Source organism: Dreissena polymorpha, chromosome 1 (genome assembly GCF_020536995.1).
Source record: "Dreissena polymorpha isolate Duluth1 chromosome 1, UMN_Dpol_1.0, whole genome shotgun sequence".
Lineage (NCBI taxonomy): Eukaryota > Metazoa > Mollusca > Bivalvia > Myida > Dreissenidae > Dreissena > Dreissena polymorpha.
The window spans coordinates 189,716,824-189,738,898 of record NC_068355.1 but is presented as its reverse complement, the minus strand read 5'-3'; the positions used below and the strand labels follow the sequence as shown (position 1 = coordinate 189,738,898).

Here is a 22,075-nt window from a genome sequence, read left to right as displayed (position 1 = left end):
CTTCCGAGTTGCTGTTGCAAAGACGCCACCAGTAAGATGAACTTCGGGTTTTACTTAGAGGTATTTCCCGCGACATGGGGCGCTATTGCTGTTCCACCAAGCAAGATGTCCGTTTAACGCTGGTTCGTATACGAGCTTCTCACGTTGGCGCCCCGGGTTCGATCCACGCCCAAGGCCTATTTCGTTTGGTGGTCACCATTGAATGTATTTTAGCAAACACTTAAATACTGAGTACCTGGAAATTGCAACTGTAGTTAAAAGTTAATTACGACTTTGTGATTCGAGTCAGTAAATTAATTATTAGCGCTCGGACATACTCCGGGTACACACATAATGCAGCCTCCGGCGCGGTAGGACCTCATAAACTTCGATATGCACATACACGCTCGGTGTTCCCATGGCGTCTTTATGCTTTCTGGACACGTTTCAACGGCGCTATATTGTCATTAAAAATCGTGAAGCGTAATATGCTCAGCAATTAATAACAATTTGTTTTGAGGCCGCAGTGGTTAACGGCCCAAGCTCTCTCAGTCGCCAAATTGATGTGAAATATATATTTTTTATTTTTGTTTAAAGTATATTATTGTACTCAGTGTGAAAAAGCGGATTATAATAACTCTCACCAAATACAATTGACATATGTATACTCTTTGTATACAAGATTAATCAATGTGTTTATTCGTAAGGCTTTAAGCTTCGGTCAGGTTTGTATCCATTTCAAGAAGGCAATGCGTTCGGTTATGATCAAACAATAGTAAAACATCAATTTTCATACAGCCCATTGGTTTGGACGTCCTTTTTATGCATTCGAATATGCGGCGTTAAAAATATACTTTAAACGGGTATTTTAAATAGTTTATGCCAACGTTCAATAAGCGCAATTATATGTTTATGTTGTATTTTTTAAAGTTGTTTTTAAATATTGTTTGACAAATAATTGCACTGAATGTTTGAACATGTTCTTAAATACATGTATATAAAACAATATCAGATGCCGAGCCATATGAAAACAGCATCATGCACTCCTGCTTTATGTAATTGAACGTGGATCAGATTCAAAAGCACACATATACAATGTAAGTAAGCACAAACCTGTAACGTTTGTATGTGATGAACAAAAATCCGTATAAAGAACCGCTAAGACATCGTAATTGTCACCGGAATGTGCAAAATGTACCCTAAATCTCTCGCTATACAGACAAGTAGAGTTACCGAGTGAGCCTAGCGGGCCGCGTACACAGCTACAGTTTGGTACAGGGACGAAAGCATATTTTCATTAAAACATTCACATAGTTTTCCATAACATTAAAGAAAATAATGGTTATTAAAAATTGTAAGACAATTTATTAAAACAAGTATAAGATGCCATTCAAACAATTCTTCTGATATTCGAAATAAAGATTTGTTATTACAGCATATCGATGTTTCTTATTTGTAAATTTACTATAACTTACGTTTCCTTATTAGAAAGGAATTTACATTAAAATTCCTCTATGGAAGTGCATTGGTCCTTGTTCTCAGGAGTGAGAATATGCCCCGTTATAGTTTGAGCCGCTCTACGGGATAACTTGGCTAAATACATGTGCGAAAGTGTGTAAGCCTAATTAGGGACGACATTTACCGTCTAAACTGGATTTTAAATTTGGACGACATCTCCTTAAACGAACAAAAAATTCATTAAAGATGACACTTTACGCATTAAGCCCAGTTTCCCCAGAACGCTTCTCATTTGTACACGTGTATGTTATTCAAATGATTTAACTTTTTTATGTACCGGCATCTAAGATTATTGTATTTAATATAAAATATTTTTTGAATAATGTTTTCAAGTTTCTTTTTTTTTCACGAACACTCATTCCATTAATGTCTTATTTTTAAATATTCATGATTGAGGTATTGCTTTGGAAGATCACGGACCTTATTGCTTAATTGGTCAGCACACTACTCGTGTTTCTGAACTATTATGACTTACTCAATAATAAGATGTCGTTTTATAGACTGCTCATAAGACGGATATCGATGAGGCGTAACCGTTTCCCTTATCGTCTGTGTTCTTTGGAAACTACATTAGCCATATTTGGTATTTTTTCGGAGAGCGAAACACGAGTTATTAAGGGAAATTGAGGCTGATCTACCGCTTATCATTATACACGCGATTTTATTTTTTAAATATATGCGTGTATGCCATTATCAATTGCCCACGTGCATGTTATTGATCCTTAAGTGATCTATTCCGTGCACAGTACAGAATAGAGCCTCGTTCTGGAAAACCTGGGCTTCATGCATGTGGGTAAATTATCGTCCCAGATTAGACTGTGAAATCCGCACCTTCTAGTCAGGGACGACACTTGGGCTGCATGCATGTGGGTAAATTATCGTCCCAGATTACACTGTGCAGTCAGCATATTCTAGTCAGGGACGACACTTTCCGCCTTCACAGGATTGTCTTTTAGAATCCACTTTCTGTAAACGCAAAATTCCATAAAAGCGGCGTCTCTGAAAAGCCTGTGCAGACTACACAGGCTAACCTACAACGACACTTTACGCATGCATTAAATCCATTCTTCCAAGAGCGTAGCGTAATGTTTTCACGAGGTTCTTGACTTTGACCAAGTGTTAACTAAATCATACGCAGTTTTGGATGTTACATCGTGTTCCAATTGTCGTGCAGGGATTTTCTCACATACCATAGCTATGCCTTATGATAAGATATTATCTAATATATTCTGGTCATATTCTTGCAAAATGTGTATCATGAAGCCGCCGTTCAAATAAAAATTAAAATACAATTCGCTTCAAAATTGACTAAGGTGGTTTCCGGAGAAAACAAACAGTAATATGTTTAGAGAAGTCTGCGCTATTAAACACGTGAAACGATGAAAGAAGATTGCTAAGAACTATATGGACATGCTTAGTACGTATTTATTTAAACATCGGTCTGTGACAACTGAGCTAAATGCTTGTTCGTGTGCACAGGCAAATCAGATACAACTCTTTAAGCATAAACTTTAAGTAGAGAATTCCTTTCAACGAAAATTACTATTTAAGCGGAAAGTGTCTTTCCTGAATAGCATGTGCACACTGAACAGGCATATATGAGACGGCACTTTATGCACATGCATTAAACCTAGTTGTCAAAGAAAAAGGCTTATTTGAGGTGTGTAGATTGAGACATAATACAAACAGAATTGTTGCAACATGAGTATTAATTACCGGTAATTAATTCAGGGGTATATATTTTAAGAAATAATCGACGTGTAAGCGTTGGTTAGTGTGGTTATTACCAACGGTTTGGAGTTCCGATGCGTAGTAATTAAACCAAGAGGGCGTAGCCCGAGTTGTTTGGAAACAAGCATCAGAACGACGAACCGTTGGTTATTACCGCAAAAACCAACGCTTACACGTCGATTATTTTGATTCTAACACAATTTCATTAATAAGTTATCCGCGATGTAAAGGTTATAAATGCGAATTATATTAATCGAACGTCCTCCACTTTTCCGCGAAAACGTGACGTCACCACAACGATGAAATCAAATGACGTCGTCTTCATTCATAAACAGTGCGCGGATAATCAAAGTGACGTCATACTAACAATCGTTGGTATGTCGGGGTAATAGCCCACGGTAAGCTCATTCTTATATGCATGCGTGTTCAACTGTGGTAGAATATGCATTTAATGTACCGGTATATAAATAAATAAATTATTACAGTCAGTTAACTTGTTCATTAATAACATCGACACTAACCAAACTCATAAGGTAAAGGGATTAGTATTCCTATGTTATGAATAATAAGCACTCCGCAATCGAAGTCGTTTGAAAAGAATATGTATACCCTGAATGTTAATCCTAATATACCCACAGAGATGAATTAATGTATGTTTTTGATCTCAGTGCATGTTTATCTTAGCTCGAAGAGAATACACGTTTATCTTTATTTAAATGAAGTCACATGCTGACCGTGTATAATTTGTCACACGGTTTCTTATTTACTCCGTATGTTTTGATATAAATCGATTGGTCATTGTAGGCTCAGGTATTACTTAAAAGTACCCCGGGTATAATCTTTAGTATACTACAAAGTACGGGGTACGGGAGTTGTACATTTGTATACTAAAATACCCTGGGGTATAGTCAAATAGCTTTAAGCGTATTTCCGTACCCAGGGTTCATTTAGTAAACTACTTTTAAGGAGTAGCTTAGTCGATAACGACCAATTGAGCTTTAATATTGGTTAGTGATTAATATACGTGTGCTGTCCTGTATCACATCGTGCGGGCCAGTAAAAGACGTATAACAAATTTATCTTACCAAGCACCATTCATTTTCAAGCAAACCGTAAAGACAGAGCAGATTATAATGTATCTAATGACGTCATTTTGACGTTTTCATTACTTCCAGGAGGTCATTTAATGATACTGACTGCATATAAAAAGCAACTTGCCTAATATAGATAAAAACATGTACATGTGACCTAGCTTTGCCAACGAAAACAACGAGTATACTGAAAGTTAGGATAATTGTCCATGTTAAATCATGTTGCTTTTGATATTCAATCAGAAACGTTAAATGACGCAACGGAAGTAAACACAATTACGTAATAAAATAGGGTATAGCTAACGTTTGTCATAATATTACGTCGATGGTTGGGAAAACATGGTACTCTATAACATCAATTAATGTTACGGCTAATTACTTGCCTCGCACGATGTATGCGCAGCCTTAAATGTATATTGAGCTAAGTAAAAAGTTGTTGTACTTACAATTCATCTGACAAAACCTGATACATGACTTGCATTGACTATAACAGTATATATGTGCAGAATAAGAAAGGTATAGAAAAAGAGAACACCCCTCTATATAAACCGTCGAATAATGAAAGAATGCATACTTGTTTCAAAATGCTGTTTTGAAACACGTAGTGTATATTGACAGGAGATGAATCAAGTATTTGACCCTTACTGTAGTAAATTCAATCTTATGCAAAAACTATTCATCCGATTTTATTGGTTTATACGTTATCTTGTTGCTTATTAAATACCTCTTTCAAAAAAGTGTAACTTTTAGTATATTCCCGTTGTTATTAATGGATTTATAGCGAGTTAAACACAAGAAATACACATTTTATGTTTTACCACCGCGCGTTTTAACGTGTTGTGGCTATCGATCTTTTACGATTAGCGTACAGCGAAGCGCCGAGGTTATACATTTTGATGTACCCACTCACGTCTTTTGTTAAATTATAGTTTCATTTCTCGGCCGATTTTGACAAATTATATATCATTAGAAAGCTTACGTTACGTAGTAAACAGATATATCAATATATATTAAGTTTTTCTTCTGATTTCGACAGCCCGGCGAGTTATAACTTTAACTTTTGCAAATAACATACCGTTTTGGAGTTTTAGAATCTAGATTTACGGTTGACATGTTCGTACTTAATACCAATTTGTAGCGTTTATATTTGGAGTTCAATTTTAAAAATTACATCTTGCTTAGGAGAATAGAATTCTGTATACGATAGAAAAAAAAATTGTTTAAAAACGAAAGTAATTAAGGAATGAAGGCGGGAAAATGTAGCGCGCGTTCCTAACGCACTGAACTGATGCTACCGTCTTGGCGATTATGCTTTTGTTTAGAAACCGGCCATTGAATTTCTTTTGCCATCTTATTATATTTTTTATGGAATATATTGTAGTATTTTGTTCACGAAACATATCAAAAAAGCTTATTATAAATGAATCTTAATAAATTAACGATTTCAGCTCTTGTTTATAACACAGAAAGGGTGTAAAATTTATGATGAAACAGCGTATATAGCGGACCCTCTCGATATTATTCGGCTTTGCATGCATACTTGAAATAAAATGGGTGTCAAAAACATTCATCGTTTGCTGTTTATTATCAACAAGGTAATTATGTATAATTATTTGAAATGTTATTTACCTTAAATTATCAATTTATTAAAGATTCTTGAAAATCACGGTCCGTGTTACGCGGGTCATTTCGTATTTTGACATCAGGGCATCATGTCCAACTATTGAAAATCAGATTTTTTTTCACCGGGACGATGACGGCTTCGATTTAGACAGGCAGACAGATAGTTTATTCAGACTTAAACAATAGTACATCGTCTTCAACTCAAATATATAAATTATTTTTAGACGAATTGTTAGGTGATTACACATATAGCAGTGATGATTCTGAGAATGTTGCCATGTTTCTTATCCGTGTAATCTAGAGTCCATGGTTTGAGCATTTTTATCGCGGTGTTCAAAAAAAGATATCTCAATAATCTTGTTTATTGATAGATCTGTGGTTTTATTGCCCCTGTGTTCAGCACAAACCAATTATCTCGTTATGATCAGATACTGTGCCGACCAATACTAAATAACACTATGGTGTCATACGCCACAGCAGGGACCTATACTTGTATATTGGTCCCTAACCACAGGTGGCAATGTCTGGTCAGATTACACTTTTTATGATACCTCCATGTCTTCTCGTGATATTAGTGGTCATTTCTTGGAGTAATGTAACGCCAAATACTCAATTTTGCGTTTATAAGATATGTAGCGTATTGAAAACATTTATAGTCATATGCCCATGCAGATTGCCATAAACTAAATACTGCATAGATGTCAGCCAGCTAAATCACAATAATTATAAGTGCTTAATACCTATACATGTACATTTTAAACATTTAAAAAATATATTACTTAACATTTAACGTATTTAGCGGGTACCGGTAAAAAAACTCCGTCATTTCGTAGTCATATAAAGAGTGTATGGTAGTGTACGGAACAACATAATTAAAAACAGCATTCTCATTTGACCACAACGGGGTTAAATAATCTTTCCGAAAAATACAAATAATACAGAATTTTAATTTTGAATTCTATATATTTATAACTCTGTTAACTTATAAAGATATTTCAATATACATGCATAGACAGTTGACCGTGATTTTCAAGAATCTTTAAATAATTTTAATTAATTGATAATTTATGGATAATAACCTTTCATATAATTTTACATAATTACCTTTTTGATAATAAACAACAAACGATGAATGTTTTGACACCCATTATATTTGAAGTATGCAAAGCCGAAAAATATCAAGAGGGTCCGCTAAACATTTGTATACGCTGTTTCATCATAAAATTAACACCCTTTCTGTGTTATAATCGAGAGCTGAAATCGTAAATTTATTAAGCTTCATTAATACTTAGCTTTATGGATATGTCTCTAGAACAAAATATTTCAATATATTTCATAAAAAATATAATAATCATGGCAAAGGAAATTCAATGGCCGGTATCTAAACAAAAGCATAATCGCCAAGACCGTAGCATCAGTTCAGTGCGTTAGGAACGCGCGCTACATTTTCCCGCCTTCATTCCTTAATTACTTTCGTTTTTAAACAATTTTTTTTCCTATCGTATACAGAATTCTATTCTCCTAAGCAAGATGTTATTTTTAAAACTTAACTCCAAATATAAACGCTACAAATCGGTATAAAGTACGAACATGTCAACCGTAAATCTAGATTCTAAAACTCCAAAACGGTATGTTATTTGCAAAAGTTAAAGTTATAACTCGCCGGGCTGCCGAAATCAGAAGAAAAAACTTAATATATATTGATATATCTGAAAACTACGTTACGTAAGCTTTCTAATGATATATAATTTGTCAAAATCGGCCTAGAAATGAAACTATAATTTAACAAAATACGTGAGTGGGTACATCAAATTTATAACCTCGGCGCTTCGATAAAAGATCGATAGTTACGACACGGTCACGTGACTTAGACACAACAAGATATTTGGCGTAACGGTCCCGTTTCTTATCCGTGTAATCTAGAATCCGTGTTTGAAAGAAGTAATTGCAAACATTTTTACTTGTTGTTTACTGCATTAGTTTCAATGTAATCGTGCATTCTTCTCGTTAGTGTCTTTTAGTTTTAAGATTCAACAACTGCGGCGTGTTGTCCGTAACATAATATTCAACTCTCTTCTATCTGAAAGCCCCAATCCCACTTATGAACCTGGTTCTGGGACAACTGAGCTTAGGCCATGTGCGTTAAGTGTCGTCTTGGATTAGAGTGTGCAGTCCGCAGAGGCTAATCAGGGACGACAGTGTTTCCGCTTTTATGGAATAGTTTGTTTAAATGAAGTACATGTATCTTTAACGAAAACCCATTTTGGGCGGACATTTTTCTAGAACGCGGCTCCTTGGTATACGTGTATGTTATTCAAATACTTTTTTCATATACCGGCATCTAAGATTACTTTATTAAACCTTAATATAGTGTTCATGATGTTTTTAAAGTTTTTTTTTTCAGGAACACCTATCTTCAAATGTTAATTTTTAATATTCAATATTAAGGTAATGGTTTGCAAGATCATTGAACTTATTGCTTATGTTGGTCAGCACACAACTCATAATTCTGAACGAATAGGAGTTACGCAAGAAAGATTGCTCGCTCATAAGACTTATATTGAAGTGGCGTAACATTTTCCCTTATCGTCTGTGTTCTTCGAAAACTGCGTAAGCCATATTGGTTTTATTTTCGAAGACGGAAATATTTAAGATCATTAAACACTTCCCAATAGATTATGCTAAATAAAAACTCCCCACAACAAAAAGTGCTATACGAAGGTTTATGAAAAGGGCTTAGTAACTGCTATGAGCTTTATATCTCGTACGAACAGCTTATGTACACCATGAATGTAAATAATATACCCACAGATATGAATTAATGTTTCTTTTATTTTCGTTGGCATTTTTATCGTATCGTGAAAACAGAATACACGTTTTCATTGGTTAAATGAGGTCACATGCGGTCTGTGAGTTCAGGACCGTTTGTCATATCCGGGAGATAGTGCCGTCAGATGCGAGACAGGACGCGATATCCGTTCGGAGTGCATACGAAAGGACGACGGAACCATCTTGCTCGTCCGGGTACCCCAAAAGCGCCACCGGTAACAGAAGCACCACACTTCCGTGTGCATTTGTCATACATAATCACCTTCTAAAAGTAATGGTCTTGACTGACAACGCATGTACATGTACCAACAGTTTTACAAGTACTAAATATAAGACTTAATACTTGGTTTTCCTCTTAATTGGCTTTAATCACAGATCGTTCAGACGGCAAAAAAAACACAATGTAGATTTAATTGAGAAAGCAGACATTATATTTAAACAAACAGATTAAGCTCTTAAACAAACAAAAATAGCACTTTTTATGATTATCAATCAATCAAGATAAATCTTTGAATTGTTTGTAGTTTTGCTGACAGCTTGGGAAAAGGCATTTATTACATTTATAACGATACCGGAACATTATCCAGTGGTAACCATGACGATTTGTTCATTCACACGACGCGGGTCCGAAATCAGGTGAAAGGAATATTTATATACTGCAATACATTGTAGTTATATGACGGAATTCCAAAAAATATAGCATTGTTTCTAAATAAAGTGAAATTTTGTTGTTTTGTTTTGTAAATAAAAACGAACATCTGTTAACTTGTCAATTGAAAAATAAACTGAATACAGATGCGAATTCTATTCAAGTACGAAGATATTCAAACCTTTAACTTGTCATTTTGGATTTTAATTTTAAAGAAAAATATAACGATAAACATTGAGTGAATTTTTGTAGGAGCGGAGCAGTTATGAACCTCGTTCTGGGAAAACGGGGTTTAATGCATTTGTGTAAAGTGTCGTCACAGGTTAGCCTGAACAGGCTTATATGGGACGACGCTTTACGCACAAGCATTAATGCTTAAAGAAAATTGCAGTTTTAGAATAGTAAGTATTCGCTACTTAGTGAAATATTTTTTCTCTCGCTAATTTGCATTCGGTCTAAAAAAAGATCGAAATCCACGGGGTTATATATCGTCATGAAAACTGAGGTAAAGAACTAAAACAACTTTTGTCGACTTGTGAATATTCATGAGACACAAGTGCATATAACAGTAAAAAGTAGTTTGTACCTAGAGATAGTTAAGTGCCTCCTCGTTTAGAAAGCAGAAAAGTAGCGAAAAAATAAGACCCTACAATATAACAAAGCCGCTTTTAGTTATCTGGGGGGGGGTCGGGTGGACTGAATAGATCCTGGAGGTGGTAAGAAAATAATGTTCTAAGGGTATCAATACGATAGACCAGCATATTTATCAAAATCCTCTCAAGGGTGACATATCATGTCTACCAAATGCCCCCTAAAAGGGGCGGGGCGTATATAGACGTCATAATGCTTGGTAACGAGCTATTTGTTGATTGATAACGCATATCTTCCGTTGTTCATATGCAATAAAGAGTTGCAAGCGTTTTTTTCTTAGATAAATCAATCTCTGACACATATATTGATATGGCAAAGCCGTCACTATTGACCTACTAAACACAAATCAACACATAAATACCGACCACCATATGCAATATGAAAGCTCTGTAATAAATGATTCTCATGATTTTAAACAGAATAAAAGTGTGACCGCGGACTGATATACTAACAGAATTTGTTTGTATCCCAGTTGAGTGTGCATTTTTAGGCGTTCAAGATATAAAATAACATGACTTCTATGGAAAGAAATAATTGACAACCTATCGTTAAATTGCACTGTGAGAACAAATATACCGAACTAGAATAGTATCATGAGATAAGGAAAATTGTGTAATTATCTAACCACACGTGTGAGCTGTTCATATCTGATTAAACGAGTGCTTGATAAATATTTTATTTATTCAGTAAATAGACACAGTGACACTACTCTTAAATTATATAATCCAATAAATATGTGAACACATCGCGATATATACCATAATAAATCGTATAAACTTTATAAACAGTGCATGCAATAAAAAAATACAGTTAACTAAATAATAGATTTACGACGGATACAAGATAAACATGTGGTGCACGTTGAGCATTATTTAGTTTTTAATTTAACTACGTCTAATTATATAAAATTGTCTGTTTTGAAATCGTATGTTTGCAATTAACGTCTTTTTATAGATATTCCTTGTACTTTATATCTGGAGCGCTCATGTCGTGTGGTTGACCAGGCGATTTATAAGTAGAGTGACACACCACATCTTTATCTCCAAGCTTGTTTTCACAAATTCTAGCCTTCGTTGGACATTTTACAGTATCGGAGTAGGGTCTCTGATATTATTATATGTATGTTCGTCCTCATTTAAACTTATATGCATATCATCCGACTGAGAATTGTTCAGAAAAAAACATCCCCGACATGAGTCATAACTTGATCTTATTTTCATGATGATCCTTTAAAACCAACAAAAACAATTAACATCAACGCCGTATATCTTTGAAAAAGATATTTCTTGTTTAAAATAATGAAGTTATATAGAAGTCGGAAAACGAATTTGATTTTTTTAAAATTGTGATAGCAACACAGAGTCAAGGTACAATAATATGACAACTTCAGGGATAGATATATACCTTAGCAACATTGGAACAACAAACTTGGTTTATCAAGTACACAAATATACAAACACATGATTATATCCCTCTACAAATAAACCACTGATTATAGTAGTGGTTGACCCTAAACCATGATTCATATAATGTGATTTGGCTCAACAAAACACTATGGTAATTGAATGAACTACTATAGAAAATATTCAATTTAATTACAAAGACAGTTAAACATGTTTAAATAATTTTATCAAATATTCGGTTACACTTAACAGAAATACTTCAACATGTACTAGTAAAATACTCTTAACAATAAGGTCACAATTTAGAAAATATCAACGAAGGTCAAACTGGTGTGTAAAAAATCATGTAGTCAATTAAGAAATCCCTGATAAGTATGTGGTACACAAGCAATCAAAAAATGCCTTGGGGCTTTTTCGATAAAGTTCATTTTATGCAATAGAGCCTTTCCACTGCAAAAGGTCACTTTTGAGTAAGACGAACAAATGAAGACATGATTTTAAAATGGCATTTACTTTTACTTAACATACACACAAATTAATCAAAAAGGTTTATTTTGTTTTCTATGTTACACTCAATATGATATGATTGAAATATGACATGTAGTTTAAATATTAAAACCTATTTGAATTAATTAACAACAGAACAAAAACAGCCATTCAAACAACTTGAATAAAAAAAAGCACATTTTGTGGAAAGTCTGACATTTGTTGCAGTTTTAAATCGAGAGATTTATTGAAACTAGCTTTTGTGATTGCACTCTTGGTTAATGTGGAGAGGTCAACCTGAAGAATACTGTAACTCAACTGGTAAACTATCACAATTAAATATCAGCCATATATCAAGCATAGAATAATTAGCAAGTATTATATCATAGTTATAGTATAAAATATATCTCAAAGTGACATTTTTTTCAGAACATGTGATAATAAAAGTAAGAATTACAAAAAAATCAACACTGTATTGTCATTAAATTCAATATTTTTTAAAAATAAATTTGATTACATATAAATTCTGTTACAACACATAAACAAGTGTTTGTGGTGCAATGAGAATTCAATTGTATCTAAAGTAATAATAAAACATTTATTAACAATTGCAGTAATTGAAAATTTAAACCACATCACATTGCTCTCCCTTGTATGTAATTGATATCAAATTTTCCAGTTTTAATATTTTTAATTAAATATTTTTTCAAGCATTTGCTTAAATTATTATTGGACAGATAAAAAGTATGGTATACAAGTGTTTTTATTTGTCATTTAGGTTCTTTCTATTGCCTTGCATCTAAAAGATGTACATCAAAATTATAACATAAAACAGTTAATTGATCAAATTGATTTTTTTTACAATTGACACCAGCAAATGATTTGTTTTGCTTAATATCCACAATGGCACAATGTAAATATATATTGACTTGGTCAAATTATTCACTCATTTACTCACTTGAAAATTTAATTTTTTATACGAGTATGCACAGTTTATACAAAGCATCATGAAGTATTATGTCCCAATACAAAGATCAAAACTAACAATGAACATTAAACACTAACAAGTTATGTCATCTTGATGCATGCTTACTAAAAGAAAAATTACAATCTTAAGTTTAAAAAATTAAAAGCATTCCACTTAATTATAGATATTTTCTAATCATTAAACAAACCATTACAATTCAAATTAAGATAATCTTCCAAATTTCATTTAATTCAAATAATCTTCCATCAAATGATGATAATTTAGGTTTTGCGTCTATTATCAGCTTTTTGAAAATGCATACAGCTTTTATACAATTATTAAAAATTGTAACTAATTAATAAAGTACCGGTTTTCAATACAAAAATTGACAATTTACGGAAGATAAAATAATTTTGTCCTTAATTTATTAATATTTTTCTTTTATAATTTTCTGACACTACTCAAGATTCTTGTTTAAAAAGTGACTATAATGCGCAAACTGATTGTATTGTATACAGACACAATGACAGGCAAATCAAAATAGAAGCGTCCATGAATCTTTCTTAACCATTTCTTTTAACTGGCACGTCTTACTATATTACTGGAAAAAACAATACTGTAGTTTGTCTTATTTCATGAAAAAAGCCGATAAATGTTTGAAAATTTATTCAAGTTAACAATATTAGTTAAACAACTTTGCTTAAGTTTTAAATCAATGTAATAAAAAATATGTTTATGTTCTATGTTTTACCAACATCTTGATCAAACTTTCGAATACAGACAAAGTAGCAACACAGGCTTGCACTCTTTTGAACTTAAAATAATACTTTACATAATCACTTTAAACAAGTAATCTTCACTTGATTATAATTAACTATATATATCACAAAAACATATAACAGCAAATCACTTAAAGCGTCATAAATCCCACAAGACATGAACTATAGTTTTCTCTTTACACACAGCTTGGCTGGTCACATGACACAACATAGCTGGCCACATTAGTTTATTGCTGGTCACAGGCTTGTACTTCTTTGTCATTCTGCGATGTTAGTCTGCACCATGCCACTGGGTTTCGACCTATCCCAAAATTCTAAGGTGAGAGCTTCCATTTAAGTGTTCAGAATGGACAGCAAGGCTTTAAAACAGCCAATGCAGGCACTTAGGGACTAGCATGTGTTTATTTATGTCTATCACTAAGCATCCTAGGTTTGAATAACTGCTGCAACAGACTGTCTTTCTGATTGGACGGTTTGGATATTTTTCAATTGGCGTCTGAAAGAAAGGAAGACACGTTATTGCAAATTTCAGTTTATCTTTTTGTTTTGTTACCAATAAAAGCAGGAGATTATGAAAAGTTCTGCCATAGCGTGGTATCCCTTGTTATAAGGCTATAACTGGTAATAAATAACAAGAGCACCGCATAAAGGGTGCCACGCTCGGCTGCGGGTACAGTTTTGAATAAATGAAAGCTTGCCTGATTATATTTTTTAGGTCACAGTGACCTTGACCTTTGACGTAGTGACCCAAAAATGGGTGTGGCATGTATAACTCATCAAGGTGCATCTACATATGAAGTTTCAAAGTTGTAGATTGAAGACTTTGATTTTAGAGCCAATGTTCAAAGATTGACAAAATGTCAAGGTTTTAGCACGACCCGAACGGCAGACGACAACGAGCTGGCTATGACAATACCTCGGATTCTCCGAAAACAGCCGAGCTAATAATACATAGTTTAGGAGAATAATAAGATTAAATTATAGATATTTAAATGTTTGTGTCTTTGTTTACCTCTTTATTCTAAATACCTTAAAGTCAAACCATCAATTTGGCAATTTTGGATGGAATATCGGAAAAAGATAATTTTTGCTGTAAGAAACAATATTACATATTATCAAAAGAATTTCTGAGAAAACTCTTACGTCCTAAATGAAGTAGGAACAAGGTTTTAAACCATGGTCAAGAATGACCCAACATTCCACTTTTGTCTTGAAACTCCATTAACCTCAAAAGAAACAAAACACAAAGATCAAAGAGCGCAAGTTCAACAGCTGGTTTATATGTTTGGAGAGTTTTATCAACTGCAGAATTAGTATCCTTTTTGAAGTTAAGCTCGAGACAAAAATTAAGACAACAAGAATGACATATGGCGAAACAAAGGGAAATCTATATGACTCCACCCTCCTCTGTATGTTGGGCCATAACAATAGCCTGCGTTTGTCTTGCAAACTCACCCAAGGTTCAAGCTCCACAACGTTCATAGACTGTGGGTCCTGCACCATGGAGATACTGGATTCCTGTGAGAATGACCTTTGCTGGCTCGAGTTCTGCGATAGTAACTGCTTCCAAACCAAACTCAATGCCATGCAATCCATGTTTACTGGAAAAAAGTCAGTTGAGAAAAGGAACAAATAGTTTAAGAGAAAATACAATCATTTTTTGGACAAATGTACAGGGCCGATGTTATGGTTCCACCCAGTAAACAGACTCGAGTGTCTCAGAGATTCATAGGCTTTCACATACATGTAAGCGAGCTTAAATAAACAGATATCATCAAAACCAATCTTCTAGCAATTAAATTTGGAGTTGGAAAATTACTAGAAATTGTGTAGTCATTCCATGCAACCAAGCTTAAATAAACAATATTTGATGATTTTGGTGTTAGAAAAAAACAAGTTCACGAGTTTCTAAAACTATGATTGACTCCAAGTATTTAATCAATCATCAAAAGCAACAAACTTTCTTTTTATTTGAATACGCAAGCAAAGCTTAAACTTCTTAAACATGTGTATTGTGACATCATTAAAGTGTGTGTTCAAATGTCAAACATTTTTTTTCTCCATAAGTATGATTGGAATAAAGCGTCATCCAGCTTCATAATTTGTGCATCTTCATCACTAATTGAGTTTTGTTGATATTTTATGATGGCGCATGTGTAGATATTCTACACACATTTTCATTTGTCAAGGAAAGTAACTGACACTGTTTGGCTGACGATGTTGAACGAAAACCATTGCTTTTATTAATATATTTTTACTGCATTAAACATGCAAAGTCTCATATCTTTCACAGATATTGAGGTTTCTCTCAACAAAAACATTCTTCATTCAACTGAAAACTTTGTTAATAAGGTTTGAACTAAAAACACATATATACCAATTTTAAGTAAAGCTGTTAAAAATTTCTTAGTATTTCTTTGTCTCCTCCCTTTTCACTTCCTCATTGTAGTCATAGATGCAATGTTCAGATGTTACCTCGTTTACTATTAATGACAGAATAATATTTAAAGGTATATGTTCATTAATATTTTCGTGTTCCATAGGCAATTCAGTTACAGTAAACATATAAACAATTTTTAAAAGGACATGTAAATTTTTTTCCTGATGTGATGTTGTGCAGTCATTTTGTAAGATTCAAAAGATGAAACTGTAATTAAAAAGGAACTTGTTCATAATTGTTTAAATCAATTCTTTGAATATGTTATTGAAACGCAAAACATTCAGTGTATGGAATAATAAAGACAAGAGCTGTCTCCATAGGATGACATATGCCCAGATAAACGCTTTGATAGAAGTTATGAGCATTTTTTCGAAACCTAAACGCATTTTTTGAAACCTAAATATGGATCCTAAGTACAAGGTCAACGTCAAAGGGGTAAACATGTGTGTGCCTATGGAAAGGCCTTGTTCATATACACATGCATACCAAATATGAATGTTACATCACAAGCAATATAGAAGTTATGAGCATTTTTCGAAACCTAAACGAAAATTGTGACGGACAGACAGACGGATGGACAGTGTGATCACTATATGCACTCCTTCGGGGGCATAGAAAAGTATTAAACAAGAGCACTGCATAACAGGTGCCAACGCTTGGCTGTGGGTGCAGTTTTGAATAAATGAAAGCTTGTCAGAATTAGTTTTTTTTAGAGGTCACATTAACTTTGACCTGGTGACCTCAAAATAAAGCCTGTAGAACTCATCAAAGAGCATCTACATATGAAGTTTCAAAGTTGTAGGTGGAAGCACTTTGATTTTAGAGCAAAATGTCAAGGTTTTAGCACGATGCCGGCGAACGGAAGACAATAAGCTGGCTATGACAATACCGCGGGTTTTCTCCGAAAACAGCCGAGCTAAAAAAGAACAAAAAAGAAAATCACAAAACTTGCCTTCAAAGCTATTCAAAACTGGGATCTTAGAGATAAACAATCCCATGCATTAACGTATCGGCTATTCAAACCTGTACAGTAGTTAACACATTGTTAACGTTAAACGTTAATTTAACAATTGTTAAAGTTTGGCCTTTTCTTTATTGTCATAACATTTCTTTCTCCTATGGAGGCTAGCATATAACTGCAAATGCAAGTAAGGTAATCTAAAATAAACATGTGTTTGGTGGTAAGGTAGAATGGACATGGTGCCTGCCTTGCAAGCAAGGTGTCCCTAGTTTGATCCCATGCTTTCAACATTTTATTTATAAATTTACTTTGGGCAACCTAAGCTAGATTTGCATACAAGCTACCAACACAAAATTTAAGCGCAACATCTCCTTCCAAACTGAGGAAGCTTAGCGCAAATTTTTTCTAGTTTCAGTAACAGTGACCTTGAAATTGACCCGACTAGCCCCAAATACAATATCACGCTAGGTCTCCATGCACGACTGCTCAGTCCTGCCTGTAATATCCCAATCTAGTAACCAGGATTTTTCAACTTCATTGAAAACATGCTTAACAAGACAACTGCCAAGCAATATATGTCCCCTACCAGCTCCACCATCGTCAGAATACTTTTTTTGTGTTGTTGCCATAGCAACCAGAATTTTTGACGTAGGAACAAAATGACGTACATAGAGTCCATATTGCCATCTATCCGTGTTTCAAGTTTCATAAAAATATTAAGAACTTTAAACGTTATCGCAGGATCCAGAAAAGTGTGACAGACTCACGGACTGATGGACACACAGAGCGCTATCCATAAGTCCCTTCCGGTGAAACCGGTATGAGACAATAAATGGGGTTAAACTACACTAAATATTGACTTTTCAACAACTTACTTCTTTCATAAAGATCTTCTGAATTTCTAAAGTGACATCTAAATGGTCCATGGACGTAAGATCTTGTTGCTTCTGCTGTTGCTGATGAAGCTAAGCCATCATCTGTTACTGCTATTGTTGGTGCTGTGGCCATTGCTGCTGTGTCTGTCTATTATGCTGTTGCTATTTTCTTAACTGTTGTTGTTGCTGCAATGCGCAATCTTGCAAAAACAGCATTTAAAAAAATAAATAACTTTATCTCTATATCTCACAACAACAAAATTAGTGGTTAAACAAATGCATAACATAATGCGCCTTCCATTTTATATCCAGGTGTACATGATATTATACACATTGTTCCTATACATTTTCACAGAGCTTTTATGATTGAATGTTTTCACCATTAACATACAAACAACTCGGATTTGTTGTTTGTTGAATTATGGGGACACAAAATACAATGGAATAACTAATTTTGTTTTTCATTACATTATATGCATATTGCAATACCATACAATATAGATGTACTACAATATATTGGTATAATATTGAGTTATATAATTCTTTATTTGCATTTGTCGCTGTTTTAAACAGTATTTCAGTCATATAAATGCCATCAGTTAACATACTCACCCCCTTTTTTTTTTGGGGGGGGGGTATTCTGGTTATATTCTGGTTGACCTTAATAACTGATAACTGCCTTTCGCAAATCAGAGGTACGAGATGAATGACCTTGGCAATAATTTCATGACTAATCACAGCCGATGTTATATGGCTTGGCTTAAGGTCAAACCTGTCATTTTCAGTTGTTTAGTCCAGCACTTTACAAACTGAATTAGCTAGCCCGGTTATGTCCATCATTGCATAATGCAATCATAAAAGTTGTGCTACATTTATGCATTTTGCGATACAATATGATTTGCCATAAGTGAGGATAAAAGCATAAAGCAACACAATATAACTAAAGCTAAGCATAACATAAGTATAAAAAGCATAAATACGCATTTGATTTAACAAAAACACCATTAAACATTTTGATTTCAAAATTCTTGAATAAAAATACGCACAAAAAGTAATCCAACTTTGATAATTTTGTCACTTTACAAAAAGTACATGTAAAATACATCAATATTTGATAGTCGTCATCCAACACTTGTCCAACATGTCAGGTTTTGAAGTGGCCAGTCAATGGCTTTTTAAAGAATATAATATTTCGATGAACTTGTGATCTACATCATTTTGACCTTTACTAAACCAATGTTTAGAAAAACTGTCAAAGTAATTTCGAATGAAGGAAACAGACCTTTGTGACTATCAAATAATTGTTTAATCATACAAAAGTGTACTTTAATAATATGTTTCTCATTATATTGTAATAATTTCTAATAAAAATAAAGTATTGCAATAACGAATTCCCAAAACCATAAACGATATTCTACAGAGGACAAAGGTTTGTTCTTGATAATGTATAAAACAATATTCACGTTTTCAATAAGGGATTAAATTCAAAATAGAAAGTGCCTTAGTGACTCCATTTTTTCCCTATGTGTCTTGATGAGTAAGTAATCAGGTACTTGGACACTACAACATGTTAATGACTAAGACCTTCAAACATTGGTGTAAAATGTGCAATTGTAAAAACATGAATTGATGATTTTTTTTTTAAAAACAGAAATTTAAATCAGGGAGTAAAATATGAATTGCCATTAAAATTATCTGATATAATGCCTTTTTTCCAATATATTTACGTAAGTGAAATATGAAAATATGAAACTTTAGGTTGATAATTAGCTGTGGAGGCCAAAACTTGTGCAAGTGAATTTATATCTGAGATCAATATCTATTTAGATCTATATCTCTGTTACTGCAATGGATTATAATAATGTTAATTTGATATTAAAGGGATCTTTTCACGCTTTGGTAAATTGACAAAATTGAAAAAAGTTGTTTCAGATTCGTAAGTTTTCGTTTTAGTTATGATATTTGTGAGGAAACAGTAATACTGAACATTAACCATGCTCTAATATAGCCATTATATGCATCTTTTGACGATTTTAAAACCTAAAAATTATAAAGCGTTGCAACGCGAAACGATTGAATAATTTGGACAGTTCTGTTTTTGTCGTTAAATTTTGTGAAACTACGAAGATTGCTTATATAAGGTATAAAATACGTCAAGAATGTGTACTCGGCGGAATAGCTCAGTAGGCTAAAGCGTTTTTACTTCAGGACTCTGGCTGGACTCCAGGGGTCACTGGTTCGAAACCTGCTCCAGGCAATGTTCTTTTCCTTTTTTTAATTTTTTTCTTGATTTTTTACTGGAGCTTTTATGATCCAATGTTTACATTTATCAATATAAAGCATTTAATGAATAAGTTAAAAAAATGCCAAAATCTGTGAAAAGGCCCCTTTAAGCTGCAATGGCTTACATTTTTGCAAGATTTGTTTTATGGGCGTTTATGTTTGTGTCTAGAGAAATAAATATAAATTAAATCAAATGTATAAAAAAGGTTTAGTATAAAAAAAGTTTATCTACTATTTGTATTGTGATATTTTAACAATGTGATGTAACAACAAGTTATTCAGGTCAACATCGTGTTTAATGGACCAAGGCAAACAATTAATTTAATAATCATTGTGTTATTTAAATATTGAAGACAAAAAGTTTGCACCAAGATCTTAATTTAAACGGACCATGTGCCATCTTACCTGTCTAACATTCCCATCTTGCCCAGACCACCAAAGCCCATAAGGCCTTGAACCTGACCCTGACGCAAAAGCAAGTACTGGGCAAGTTGTAGGACTTCATCGTCATAGAAACGGCTCTGTACAGAGAACAGACCTGCTGTTGCGCCAGCAGTGGAATGGATCCAGATGAGATATTGTGCTGCGACATAAGTAGTGGATTGGCTGAGCAACACGGCAAGCCGACTGGCTCTGAGAGGCAACCTAGACAGAAGAGTGCAGGGAGCTTTTTAGTTCCAATGTGTACATGTATTAATTTAAAGCATTTATTGACAAACTTCAATACATGCCAAAATCTGTGAAAAGGTCCCTTTAATGATTTTTTTCTGATTAAATTAAAGTTTTAAAGAATTCATATTTTTGTTGTTGCACTACTAATTTATTAGTTTTCAAGCATAATCATTAGTGTTTTCGATGCATTATGCAATACAATATATATATGATATATACTGCTTTATAAAATTTGCAATTATATGTTTTGTATATATTGTTTTCTTAGTAACTTTATCAATATATCGTTGTTTCTTAAATGAATGAAGAGAGGGATTACATTAGGCAGATACAACATTCAAAACAAGATGAGTTTGTGAAACACAATGTCCCCCTATATGACGTTTGACCTTGAAGGATGACCTTGACCTTGACATTTCACCACTCAAAATGTGCAGCTCCATGAGATACACATGCATGCAAAATATCAAGTTGCTATCTTCAATATTGCAAAAGTATTCATAAAATGAGCGATTTTGGCCAAATATATTTGACCTCTGACCTTGAAGGATGACCTTGACCTTTCACCTCTCAAAATGTGCAGCTCCATGAGATACACATGCATGCCAAATATCAAGTTGCTATATTCAATATAGCAAAAGTTATTGCAAAATGTTAAAGTTGGCGCAAACAGACCAACCAACCAACAGACCAACCAACCAACAGACAGGGCAAAAACAATATGTCCCCCACTACTATAGTGGGGGACATAATTACAAGTAACGTTCTAAACTCCACTACACAATATTAAAACAAACCATACTGAGCAGACGTTGAAACGGCTAATTCCATCCCTGCTGCTGATTTATCTGTTGCTGAGTGATCAAGGTTTGGTTGCATGGATACTGCTGGTAGCTAAATATGAAGCGCTGGTTTGGGGCATCATGCTGTGAAAGAAAATAATCTACGTTTACATGGCTTCTTATGTATCACGTACGGTCAAAGAGTGTAGCGTAAACCAAATATATACTAGTATTCACTACTCTGTATCACATCGTTCAGATTCAGTATGAAGCCCTGAAACAAATTTATGTTACCCCGTACATGTTTCATTTAACAGTATCAAACTTATAGCAAGGCAAAATTAGCTACACTGCAT

At 33.8% G+C, this 22,075-nt stretch overlaps 2 protein-coding genes across 1 annotated transcript; both read right to left on the bottom strand.

Annotated features, from left to right (window-relative positions):
• The window catches only part of LOC127864317 (uncharacterized), a 158,145-nt gene that overhangs the window by 109,290 nt on the left and 26,780 nt on the right, over positions 1-22,075 (bottom strand).
• LOC127864319 (uncharacterized) lies at positions 13,579-18,398 on the bottom strand. Its single transcript, XM_052403978.1, has 3 exons — positions 17,983-18,398; positions 15,162-15,307; positions 13,579-14,202 (listed from the first exon to the last, which is right to left on the bottom strand). Exons 1-3 carry the CDS (start codon positions 18,113-18,115, stop codon positions 14,068-14,070), a joined length of 414 nt encoding a protein of 137 aa, XP_052259938.1. The 5' UTR covers positions 18,116-18,398; the 3' UTR covers positions 13,579-14,067.